Source organism: Anser cygnoides, chromosome 1 (genome assembly GCF_040182565.1).
Source record: "Anser cygnoides isolate HZ-2024a breed goose chromosome 1, Taihu_goose_T2T_genome, whole genome shotgun sequence".
Taxonomy (NCBI): domain Eukaryota; kingdom Metazoa; phylum Chordata; class Aves; order Anseriformes; family Anatidae; genus Anser; species Anser cygnoides.
The window spans coordinates 88190464-88203780 of NC_089873.1; the positions used below are offsets into that span (position 1 = coordinate 88190464).

The window sequence follows — 13317 nt, forward strand, 5'->3', positions numbered from 1 at the left end:
CATTTTGTCTCATGCTGTAAGACAGCAGAGGGGAAGAAGCTCAAGCTGTGCATGCTGAAAGAGCGAATAGCGAGTGACCTTTTTATTTAACCTGGGGGCAGGGAGGGAAGAAGCAAAGGAAGACATGAAGTCGAGACAGCAAGTAGGAAGTGAAAATTAAACTGTAAACATCTGTACAGGACACTATATAGTTCCTGCCTTTCTAGACTGAAGGAAGAACTGGGATTTTCTTGCTTCGCTACATTTCTTTCACAAGTTGCTAGTAAGTTAGAACAGGGATTTCTTTGGAAGCAGATCTCTGCTACCCACTCCCTGTTTGTGGCAAGGGGTTCTCTGTACCACGTACAAGCAGACAGTGTCTGCGCAGACTATTTTCTTCCTACACAAACGCTGAGGGCATCTTGCTTGTTTTATGCTTGAAAGGCAGACTTGTTCTGTGCCTTGGACTCAAAACAATGGATTAGTTTTTTTCTTCTCCACTCCATTAGCTGGAAAAATTACATAAAGCACAGCAGCTCTGAGTTCATTTAATTGAATTGCTAGAAGCCTTTGTGTGTTCCAAACAAATATTTGGTAATTGTTTTACAAAAGAATATTTTTTGGCCTGCAGTCAAGGGTTCATACAAGAGAAAAGAAGCTCTGATAGAACCTCCTGATGAAAATCCCCCTCTCTTAGGGTGCTGTTTCACTTGTTTGCAGCGAGAGCAATGGTGACAGGGTAGGCTGGGGAACTGGGGATAACCTGACGGGACTGTCGAGAGAGTGAGGTTGAGGAGCGAACAGCGTGACCTTCGAAAAGCAGAGGGAATGAATGGTGGCTTCTTCTGGTTTTGGTTACTGTAATTAAACTGGCTTGCTTAATTCTTCCACCCTTGCAGTGCTTGCATGGGCCTTCCGTGTCCCCTGGGCACGTGCTCTGCCTTGCCCTTGTTTGCCAGGCTGGCTGAGTGAGAGGGACAGCAGACCCTACGTGGCCGTGCACGCACCCAGTGCCTGGCTTACCCGACGTGCTTTCCTCGTTCCTAGCTCGCTTGTCTCACCGACGGACCTACCACTTGCAGGGCTGGCTGCTGGTACCCGCTGTGCTCGTGGCCCTGGTTGCCGAGGTGGTTGCTGTCATTGACTGAAAGTGTAAAGCCCATCATTTAAGGACTAACTTGGGTGTTGTTTTTATTTTTTTTTAACTGTCTTTAACTGTAGTGTTTATCTTCAGTTTGCCTACTTTGAGAACTAGTTTATTCAAAGTGAAGAAGTAAATCAAGATACCGAGGAAACAGAAAGGCTTGCTCTCCTCTTCTAATAAGGGAGTAAATCCCGAAAATATAAGATATTGTAGCCCAAAAACAGAATCACAGGATCAGAAGCAGCTTACTAGTACTGGCTCTGTGCTGTAAGTCTTGACCTTATTAAAACGTGGTTTTCATTTGAGTTACTGGGGGCACGTGTCATGTGTGCCCCCAGCTGTAGAGATATTTTTCCAAGACTTTTGCTTTCATATGAATGTGACACAGACAATGAGAGAAATTATTTTGTGGTGTTACAAGGTCACTCTCCTTTTTTTAAACTAAACTTGAATAAATCTATGGGTATATCTTTGTTTAAATCTGGATAGTGTCTTTGCGGTTTAAAAAGTCAGATAAAGAATATATTCATCTTTTTTTTTCCAAATCCTGATGAATTTCACTTACCCTGTAGGCATACTACTGGTGCAATCACAAAGTTAACCCTGATTACTCAATAGCTGCGGGGTGTTTGTGGTCTATTTGTTGCTTTGACCATGCATAAGCCTCATGGTGGGGGGGGGGGGGGGGAAACTACTCTCATGCTTCTAAACTGTATCTGAGTGACTACTTATGAGGTCTTAGACATGAAGACCTTGAACCATGCCAAAGAGTAGAAGCTGATAGCATGGCTGGGACCCAGAGAGGTTTAATCCTCAGCTTAGTAAAGGTGAGTTCTTTTTCCAGCTACAGCTGAGAAAAGCTGAAGAAATGGGAAACAAGATGTGAGCTCTAGAGGAAATTGAGTAATAGCTGGATCCAAGATGTTAGTTCCTCCAGTGGGGCTTATTTATTACAGTCTCTGCTGGCAGCTAGAAGGGAAGAGTGTAAGCTCATCCTTTGCACTATAGAAATGACTTCCACAAAGTGCTGTAGAGGAAACATCTGTGGAAGGAAAACATCCTGTAACAGATAATACAAGGAAAGAGTAGTGAACTGACCTGCTGTATACTTGTTTATGTTATGGGTATAATGCAATGCCTGTACACACACTTGCTGTAGGAGTTGTTGTTGCCGCTTCTTAATTTTCCCTTAAAAGCAATGCAATATGAACTGTTACCACTGCAACTTCCTGACTCTCAAAGCAGCACCGATGCCTCTTCTTTTCCTTCTTTCTTCTCTTTGCCTTTTTCATACAGTTGAAGTATCCGCAGTAGAGGTCAGCACTCCAGAAGAAATGTTTGTGGAGAATGGGACAGATGCAAAGCTTCCATGCACGTTTACATCTGTGGAAGTGATCAGCAGTGCAGCATCTGTTTCTTGGAGTTTTCAACCAGAGGGAGCAGCAACTCGTATCTCAGTAAGGAACAGCTATAGAGGAACCTACCTGGGGTGGAAGTCTGTGATAAGTATTCAGAGATCTTTTAGTTGGTTCTGAGGTCAAGTAAATGTGGATTGGAGCCTTCTTCTGTGTGTTTTGTCTCCACCACTCTCAGTTTAGTTTTTTTTTTAAGAGTTATTTAAATGTATTGCAATATGTTAGATCTCAGCAAAGGCTGGAGTGTGCAGCAGCTGGAAAATATACTAGTAGTTTTAGTCAGAGGAGAGGTATGTTGGTGTGGTAGCTCTGTGTAAGAAGTAGATGAGCAGCTAAGAATCTTCTAAATTCTTTATCTTATACTTGAAAACGAGCTGTGGAGCTGCTCGTGGAATCTGAATTATCACCACTACAGTGTAACATTGTGCAAGTTGCTTATTTTCTCTTTGTGTACTGTTTAGTCTACCTTTGAAGGTATTTGTAATAAGATCAATCTCCTTAGTTTCAGAACAGACAACCCTCAGGTCAAGGGTAGGACCAGGTAAGGTAATGGGAGATGACCTGAATGGAAGAGGACTGGCTTGTAAACAGTCTCTTCTGTGCCACAGAGACTGCTTTGTAAAGAAGACTGTAGAAAGAGGAAGCTAGAATATAGTCTTAAATTTCTTTAACCATGCTCTGGAGGCTGAACTGAAGAAAACTTGGGTTGAGTCTTGGTTAAGATTAATTCTTTATTTCACAATGTACTTCTGTTTTACAGCCTTGATCTGTCTCTTACGATTATGACCAGTGCTTAAACATCCAATGTGTCTGAAAGTGGGCTTTTGTCCTGTGCAGCTGTATGCACTTCTACTGCTGTATATTCTAAATTTGGTCAGGTATAGTGAGGAATGGTGCAGTTTTAGTACAGTTTTCAAAGACAGTACTAAAGAGGTTCTTTCTTCAAGGATTTTTGGTCAGGTCTAGGGAATACAGAGCCATGTGCGACTTAATCATCTGGAAGTCAGGAAACAATTATATTTAGTTACCTTAGAGGTTTCTGGAACACAGCTAGATGTGCTCTAAATTGCTAGTGGGACTTCTTGAGGGGTGCAGGTAAGGAACCTATTGCATGTTAATTAAGCTATACCGTAGTTGCAAGTCACATGCAGCAACACACAAGATAGGAAGCTTGGTAACTGTTTCCTGCTAGGATGCAGAAGGCTTCCTCTACCTGAAAGACAGATGGCTGTGATCTGGAAGAAGTTCAATTCTTTAATTATTCCCAGGTTACCAGCCTTGTTCTCTTTTCCCCACCTTCTGGTCCGTCAAACCCTGCACCCCCAAAAAAAGTGGCGGGGGGGGGGGGGGGGGGGAGAAAAAGAAAGCAACAACAGAAAATCAAAACTTGGAGTCTATTGAGGTAGTATGATTGAGGTATAAGCCATAGCATGGTTATGTGATCAAGACATAACAAGCCAGACTAAGGTGGTGAGGTGGGAGGGGGGGAAAAAAAACAAAACACAACACACAAATGTCTAATGCTAGCTGTGTATTATACAGTGAACTCTAGGAGAATGCTGTAATAGTGAGAGAAGTATGGCAGCTCTATAATCTCTAATTGGATTGTTCTTATATCCTCTTTTCCTTGACTACAGTTTTTCTATTACTTTAATGGAAGGTCATACCCTGGAAAGGACTTACCATTTAAAGACAGGATCACTTGGACTGGAGACCTTAACAAGAAAGATGCTTCTATCAGTATATCAAACATGCAGTTCCGGGACAACGGCACTTACATCTGTGATGTCAAGAACCCACCTGATATTGTTGTCAAACCAGGAGAAATCCGAGTTAGAGTTGTGGAGAAAGGTATTCACCCTGTGTGATTTTTTTTTTTAATTTTATTTTCCCTTTCTTCATCTCCCCTCTTCCATGTCTATATTACTTTTCATGGGGGTGGGAGAGTGGCCTGGAGGGAACAACCATCTCTTTAATTCTCGTCTTCTAGGTTCTGATAGTCTGACAGCTGTTTTAAAAAAAAATGAATGTCATGTACTTTTTCTCTATTTCCATCAATTCCTAAACTTCTAACAAGTATTAGCAAAAGCTGATGGAAACTGTGCTGAAAACTCATCTTATTTAAGATTCCTGTGAACGTGTTTTTTTCTGTATTATGCTACATCAAAGGTTAGGATGACCTATGAAATTAGGAGAGCAAGTGGCAGGCTCTTTTTTTTTTGAATACATACTATATATATATACTGGAAAACAAAACTAATAATCTGGCCTGAGCACCTGCTGACAGTGAGATGCTACTATCTTCCATGCAAAGGTTATTGGATGTCCACTTAGTCTCTTTTACACAGCCATTCTTAAAGTATTCGTAGTGACCCTTGTAAGCTGCAAGGGCTGGCTACTTCCAGTTATTTAAAGCTTCTGATTAGTATTTGGGAATGGTGATTACAGTTCAAGAGTGCTTGTGTTCCATATGTCAGTTTGGCTGTTTATTTTCCCCAGCCACCCAAAACGTTTGATTGTTCTAGGTAAGCTGGGGTTCAGCCAAAATGTGACGGTTCATGCAAAGAAACAGTTCTCACAGTGATCAGATTTCCAAATTTGTATTTAATAAAACAAGAGTAAATGTTGGACTCATAAATGACAATGCTGATACAACTATTCCACTAGTTTTTAATGTGTTAGAGGAGATTACCCATGCGTATACTCTAATTAGAATGCTGCTGCTGCTACAAGTATACCCTTGCTCATGAGATCATTCCATGTACTGTAGGCAAGGTCTATACCCATGTCTTTTCACAGAATAGCTCAAGTTGGATGGGACCTTTTGGAGGTCACTTAGTTTTCCATTTCTTGGAAGAAGTTTGCAATCTATATAAAATAGGTCAGTTTATTTTTCTTTTACTCTATTGGTAGTCTGTATGAAGAAGCAGTAAAGCAACCACTGGTTTGTCTTGGCAAAGCCTCTTCAGATTTTAACCCAAATTAAACAAATGAAGACATTTCAGTATGCTAATTCAGCTGATATTTTTCAACAGACTTGCGTGTTGGCTTCAGCAAGACAAGAACTCAATATTAAATGAATTATCTTGGAAAAGCAAAGCCTGAGGATTATCTGCAGATAATAAAATGGAATTTAGTATGTACAACTGACTCTGCATTTCCCTAAAATAAAGGATCGTGATGTATGGAAGGAAATGTCTGTACCTATTTCTCTTCTGTGCTACTTCACTTAACTGCCTCTTGCAACAGAGGTGATACTTTAATTTGCATATTTTGGGGGGTTGACCATGGGTCAGATGCCCACTCAACTGCTCTCTTACTTCCCCTTTGGAAACAAGACAGAGAAAATACCTTGACGTACAAGCTTTGTCATTTTAAAAGTAGGGAGATCACTTACCAGTTACTGTCACAGGGGAAACCTTCCCCTCTGCAGCTCCCCACCTTTTCCCAGGCTCAACCTGAATCTACTTCCCCTGCCTTGAGTGGTGTGTGGAATATGGGAAATGAGAGGTTTGGTTCAGTCCATAACAGCTTCTCTCTGCCAGCCCTTTCTCCACAAACATTTCCTCTGTTCCAGTATGGGTTCCCTCCTTCCATGTCCTGCAGGATAAACCTGCTCCAGGCTGGGCTACAGCTTTCTTCCTGCCAAAGCAGGTAGATACTTCCTGGGGTCCTCCACAGGCTGCAGCGTGGATATCTCTGCAGCTCCACACTGATCTTCTCTGTGGGCTGGAGGGAGATAACATACTTCGTGGTCTTTTCCACGGGCTGCAGGCTCTGGTGCCTGGAGCACCTCTCCTCCATCTTTCTCTGACCTTGATGCGCATGGGTCCATGTCCCTCCTTTTTTCCTTTTTTTTCCCTCCTCACTGCTGTGCAACATTTTGTTCTCTTAAATATGCTTTCCCAGAGGTGCCATCAGCTTGGCTCATGGGCTCAGTTGTATCCTGCCTGTGGAAAGGAACTCCTGGGTCTCTTGAAGCTGGCTGTGGAAGCAGCTCATGCAGTTCCCCTGACACCTTACTGTGTAAACCCAATACGCCTATGGAAAAGAAAGTTCCTGATTTCTTTTTTTTTTTTCCATGTCTGTCCTGAAGCTTGAAAGAGAGCTATAACCAATTTGCTGTGTGGGAAACAGCAAGATAAAAAGGTGTGGATTGGAGGATCAGTTAGAAATAGCTCTGAAGATATAGTTCTAGGAAATAATGTGCCTTCAGATAACATCCTGCTTTTGCAAAAGCTGTATGGGCTTAAACAAATGCTGCTGGATGGTTCAACTGTTAGGATCTTTTCATCAGACCAAACAACAATGAGAACTTGAACTATTTTTTTCTCATCATTCATTTAGGAAAAGTAACTGGTGTTCCAGTTTGACTGCTGCAAGAGTTTGAGTTGTACTTCTGCTTACTGGTTCCTAACAAGCCTAAAATCAAAGAAATTAAAGGGTGTCTAGTGTAGCATTTCCCCATAGGCAGAGCACTGGGACAAGAGAATCTCACCCCTTCTGAAAGGAACTCTGTGTTTGGCAGTACTTTGTACCACAGGGAAAATTCTACAACAGTTGTCTTCAGATCTCTTGGAACACCTTGAAAACGGGCTTTCAGGCTATATATACGATAATAGCTGTAGCTGTAATACTGTCTTGTAGTACTTCCAGTTAAAGGCAGAATACTTTTGTAATAGCATGTAATCCATCCTCATCTTAGCTGATCTTGACTCTTGTGCGTGTTTTATTTTTTTTTAACTAGGTATAAATTTAATTATTCTAAGTCATGTGGCTGGTGTTTTAAATTATCCAAAGGCACAGTCGTGGTTTGATCCTGATAAGCAGTTTAGTGCAACACAGCTGCTTGCTCACTCCCTGCCAGCTGGATAGGGAGAAGAGAAGTGGGAGGGCAAAAGTTGGAAAACTTGTGGATTGAGATAAAATTTCGTGAGAAAGAAGAAGGAAAGAAAAAGCAAAGAAGGAAAAAACCAACTCCCTAGACCCCAAAGGAAAAAATAAAAGTGATGCAAAATGCAGTTACTCACCACTAGCTAACAGATGCTCTGTGCAATGGCAGCCCTCAGCCAACTCCTTCTACTTCTATTATTGAGAACAACATCACGTGGTACAGAATATCCTTTGGGCAGTTTGGGTCAGGAGTTTTGCTAGTTCCTTGCTAACAGGGCAGTATGAGAAATGGAGAAAACCATGACTGTGTAAGCACTGTACAGCAACAACTAAGACGATGGTTTGTTATCAGCACTATTTTCATTACAAATCCAAAACATAGCGCCATAGCAGCTATTACAAAGAAAATTGACTCTATCCCAACCAAAATGAGGACATTATCCACCCCTTTTTCTATACTATTTACGTCATGCCCAGGTCCCATGCTTTTCAGTACATCCTTATTAGTCATCAACTGTCGGTTAATACAGATATAATTCCCTTAGTCCATTGACTGCCCCTGTGAAATGTCCATAAAATGGTCATTTAGTCTGTAATTTTGGTTCTGTCTGTTATGGTGGTGGTTCAGGACAGGAGAGGAAGTGTGTTACGTAGGGTTAATGGATGCCAAAGCCAATTCAGGTGGGGCCACTGCTGCACTTGCACCACTTCTTGTGAGGATCATCCTCAGTTGGTTTGAGTGGTTCTTGCTGTGGTGCTTCCCATAACATGCAATTCAGATGACGGGTTACAACAGTTTAAATGCATAATCCGCTGCAATCTCCACTGCTGCAGGTTTAACATTGTAGTGAACTCCTCCCCTTTCCTCTACTGCGGCTTGGGATTGTCTGTTGGTCACAGTCCCTTAGAGGTGTACCTGCTCTGGCATTGTGTTACCTGTGAGCCACAGTCCCTTTAGAGGTCCACCTGTTGTGTCATGGACTTATCCACAGCCACAGTTGCTTCAAGGTGTACCTGTTCTGGCACAGCCTTTTCGTTGGCCACGGTCCCTTCAGAGGACCCTTCAGACACCTGCTGGAGTGGACTTACCTATGGCCACAGGTACTTTGGGGTGTACATGGTCCCACGTGGACTCATCCACAGGTCCCAGTCCCTCTGACTCAAGTTCACTCTGGAGTTGCAGCCCGTCCAGTTCAGCAGCATAGGAAGAGCAGCACCACACAGCTGCTTGCTCATTCCTCCTCTTCCCTGCCCAGCTGGATGCGGGGAAGCGAATTGGGAATTGGGAGGGCAAAATTAGAAAACTTGTAGATTGAGATAAAAAACATTTATTAAGAACAAAATGACAAGTAATGCACAAAGCAATTGCTCAGTACCAGCTGACTGATGTCCAGCTAGTCCCCAAGCAAGGGCATCATCGCCTGGCCAACTCCCCACAATTTTAGTGCTGAGTCTGATGCCGTATGGCATGGAATATTCCTTTGGTCAATTTGGGTCAGCTGCCCTTTAAAGGTTCAATGTGGACACCATACTTTACACTTTTAAATGGTCTTGATCACAGATGCTTGGTTAGCCTTACATTTTGGATTAAACATTTAATAAGTTGCTGTGTTGACTTCGCTGTTCAGAATTGCCAGGCTAACTCAGCTGTTTTTCATTGAAATGTCTACGCAGTGTTTGCACAAAACAATACTTCAAGTACATTGGAAAAATCCTGTTAGTGGGGATGAAAGCAAGGCTGATGTTTCACTGGAGTATCTGAATCTGGAAAGGACTACTCTTCAGAGCATAAATGATGGAAATTTGTAGGGAATCCCAAGTCCTTTATGGTAGGCTTCCCCTACCTGTAATAAGAAGCTTCTTAACACACTGTGTTAAAGACAGCTGGTGTTATCTGGAGGTAGTCCCTCTTTGATCTGAACTTTCATGAGGGGAAAAACTAGAATTGTCTTATGGAAATCTTTCTACTTACCAGCATTGGAAAACTTCAGCTTTATGAAATGGGAAACAAATTCTAGCACATTTCCAGAGAAAATGGAAGATGCTCTGAATTACTGTGATACTTAGTGAAAAATGTTCTTTGAAAGGCTTGAGTTTTGGCTCATGTTAAACTATGAACTTAAACACCAGCTTTGAAAGCTAACATTTGGTTATGTTGTTGGGGCTGTCTGTTACAATGAAATCACTGTATGCTATGCAAATATTTATGAGGAATTCATATAACAGTGCAATACTGAAGAACATAAGAAAAGGGGTGGGAGACATAATTCTTTAGCTGAACTATGCAGTCATAAAATTGTGTAGGCTTTTCTGTAGTCTGTTGGTTTGTGTTTTGAGAGGTAGTAAAGCCTCGGGTTTCATGTGCAAACAGTTGTGTTCTTGTAGCCTGTTAAAAACTCTGTCAACAGAGCATAATTTGTTCTTGACCCAAATCCAGTCAACCAAAAATCTCATCTGAATCAAAGAAATAACAAATATATCAGATTAGCTGTTGTCATCTTCTTTAATATCAGTTTTTTAGCAGACATGGCACTATAGTTTTGGATTGCCACTTTCTTGTTCTGAAAGTGTTGCTTATTTTTTTCCCTTGAGTACAAGGTGGGAGGTGGTCTGCTAGCAGAAGTGCATGTTTGTTTTGATGCTTTAACAGACAGTCGTTCCTACACCTGTAAAGAAACTTCGGAACTCCTACTTCTTAAATGCCTCAAAAGAAATCCACTTTTCTTTGCGTGGGGCTCAAAGGCAATCTTTGTCTTCTGTACCTGAAAAGTACTATTGTTCATAAGATTCTCCTTAATGGCAGATGTTGCCAAAGGTTGTTGAAAACAGGATGTCTCCTTTTAAATTGTGGCACTAATGTCTTCATCTTTAATTTCTTACTAAGACTAAGAATTGCGGAGTTGTTATGAATTGGCATCAAACACTGAAAAGCTAGGAAAGCTGCTGATATGGTATTCAGTCAAATGAGGGTATGAACAGTGAAATGGCTAGAGATCGTGCAGCCCTTCTCCTGGAAGTCATTAAACTCAAAATGAACAATACTAAATGTTGTGTTAGTATGATGCCCCTGCATCAGCAGGGCACTGTGTTGTGCTATTCCCTCCTATATAAGTGTGTCAAAATGGGCTCGACTGTAGACTTGTTGGGAATGCTGTATGTAAGCATGGTCCATGGTCCTTGCTGGGAGAAATCCAGCAAAAGGGTACTAAGATAATTAAGGGACTAGGCCACCTTTCATAGGGATTGTTTAGCCTGCAAAAGAGACGAAAGACTCAGAGAGATCTCATCAGTAATTATATTTAAGATATCAATATTTATAATCATAAATATCTGAGGAGAGAGAGAGAGCATCTAAAGAAGACTGAGCCAAGTTCTTTAGTGGTGCCCATCAACAAGAGAAGTAGCGTTGGGCACACATTCAAACACAAGAAATTTCATCTCAGTATAAGAAAACACATTTTTCCTGTGAGCATGGTTGAACACTGGAATAGATTGCTAGAGAGTTTGTGGAGTCTCCATCCTTGGAGACAGCAAAAACCCAACTGGACAGAGTTCTGAGCAGGCTGCACAAGCTGACACTGCTTGAGCAGGGGGTTTGGACTAGATGATGTCAAGATGTCCCGTCCAAACTCAACAATTCTGTGGTGGTCAGATGCAGTTATCTGAGAATGATTTTCTATATAAGGTGTTCTACCTGTTGCATCTTATGCTGATTTACTTGTGTTTGGTGGAAGGAACTATCGTACCATGGATTCTTGTTGAAGATGATTTTTCTGGTTGAAGATGTTCCTTGTACTAAACAAGATGAGAGGGGGAATGTTGTTTGCTACTGCAAAAAGATATAATGGTGGATTGTGTATTCTTTCTCCTGTAAGTCTTTTGTACTCATTCTCTGATTGGCTTTTATTTCTGGCTGCTCTTTCTTGGCCTCTCCTTCCCCCAAATTGTACTGGGGAAAATGTGAGTAAAGCAATACTGTGTTCCTGTAAGCATATTGCTAATACCTTTTGATGATCCTGACTTAAGAAGGGGAAGAATGACGCTATGAAAATGTATAGAGATGTATTTTGAGACACCAGAAGCATGTATAAATTCTCTTAGAGTGATTGTGGGTAGTAACTGGGCTGTTTGCTGCATGCTACCCAGAGAACACCCAGCCTTCAGCGCTCTTCGTTGATTAGCAATGTGTTAAGTTCAAATCTGCTTTCAAGTGTGCCTGCCTTTTCCTGTTGACCTCACTGGGAATTGCAAGGTGAACGTAACTTTTTTTCTCAGACACAAAATGAGATAGGGTTGTTGTCATTATCACTTGTGTTCTTTGACATGTAAAAAATTCTTAGTTCAATATAAAGCCTTTTCTGAAGGATGGTGACTTAAAGAACGCTCTTGGTGTCTGCTCTGTTCATACATTATTCTGCTAGCTGCCTGCAATCGCTACCATTTAGGCTGCATGTTTTAATTCCTGGATATTACATTAGTGCTTCTGCTCTAAAAGAATCCAAGGTCAAGAACATTTGTGGTTTGCACTTCTGTTAATCAGGGAATGCAGAAGAGTTGAATGTTTTCTCCCTTCTCTCCCCAGACAGCCTGCCTGCGTTCCCCATTGCCATGGTGGCAGGGATAGTCATCGGTACGGTTACAGGTCTCACACCGCTCATCTCTATTGTCGTGTGTCTTGTCATCAGAAAGAACAACTCTAAAAAACGTTACTCTGGGTAAGAGATCTCCCTCCTCACCTGTGTATGATGTGAGGAACAGCAGTAGGATCAGAGGGAGGGCTTAGAGGGGGGTAGGAGTTGTTTCAGCCAAGTCTTGGCAACCATAACTACAGGTAGGGTAAGGCCATGTGGAAGACTGGCCATCTGCCCATAATGATTATTTCTCTGCTGTGCTTGAAAAGACCTGCTGACCATGAGTTGCACCTGATAATCACTAAACGTTACAGCTGATCCCCTGCCACAAGCTTATGTGCCGTATGAACATCTAACCTAAGATCCCCTAGCTCTGTTCTGTTCCACTTCCCATCCCTACTCCCTTGTTCCCTTAGCCTCCCCCTTCCCAAAGAAAAAGTGCCACATGTGCAGTTTTAGGGAATGCTCTGTTGAGATGAAGACTGATTTTTTCAGTTACCAGTGTCGTGCTCCTGAGCCAGTAGTACACTGGCCAAAATCCATTTCATCACCACTCTTTAAAGTAAGGAAGGAGTAACCACTCCACATCCATCCTCATTCAACTGTCTGGTTTTAGTTAACTGTTACCATCCCTACAAGTTTGGTTTTTTTTTTTGTGTTAGGAGGATATTTCCTAAATAAAGCACAGTTCTTTGAGTGGGGATGTGAGAATGCAACAAGACCTAACAAAAGCAAACTTGAATCCTGTGGTGATGGAGCTTGTTGGTGGTGGGGGAAGTGCTTTCTCTTTTCTCTTTCTCTCTAATTTAGATGGTCATTTGCTTCGGTAAGAAAGAATGAAAATTATGTCTGTAATCTTAGAAACAAAATCAAGATTTATAACCTTCTTCTGTTCTTTCCCCAACAAATATTCCTGCTTCCTGCAGGTTTTCTTGGTTGCCTGTCAGATAAAAGAAAACAACTCCATAAATAAACTTGTGGGGATTTCTAAATTGAACTTTGCCCTGTCCTTTTCCCAGTTGGAGAGCTTAGAGAAAGTGAGTTGGCTATTCCCAATGGTAAGGCTGAGTGCAGTGAAGGCAGCTGCATGTGCTCAAAATTGTGCAGAAAGTCTGCTTCCCCCTTTCTGCATGTGTCCTTCTGCTAAAAACTGAGAAGAAACCTGCAGAGTCACGCACCAGGAGTGTACATGTGATGGTCCACATGCTTTGCTTCTGAGTGACCTGCTGTCCACTGTCTTCCTGCTGAAGGACAT

The 13317-nt window shown here is 41.9% G+C and overlaps 1 protein-coding gene across 6 annotated transcripts in view; it reads left to right on the forward strand.

The window, feature by feature from the left end:
- MPZL1 (myelin protein zero like 1) overlaps nt 1-13317 on the forward strand; it is a 38926-nt gene that overhangs the window by 13590 nt on the left and 12019 nt on the right. For 5 of the 6 annotated variants that reach the window (XM_066990382.1, XM_048071679.2, XM_048071682.2 and 2 more), the window contains exons 2-4: nt 2420-2580; nt 4176-4389; nt 12014-12146. In XM_066990382.1, coding sequence (XP_066846483.1) covers nt 2420-2580; nt 4176-4389; nt 12014-12146 — 508 coding nt within the window. Of the gene's footprint in view, nt 1-1813; nt 1951-2419; nt 2581-4175; nt 4390-12013; nt 12147-13317 lie in introns of those variants that run through there. The other variant, XM_048071680.2, reaches the window with a different exon arrangement.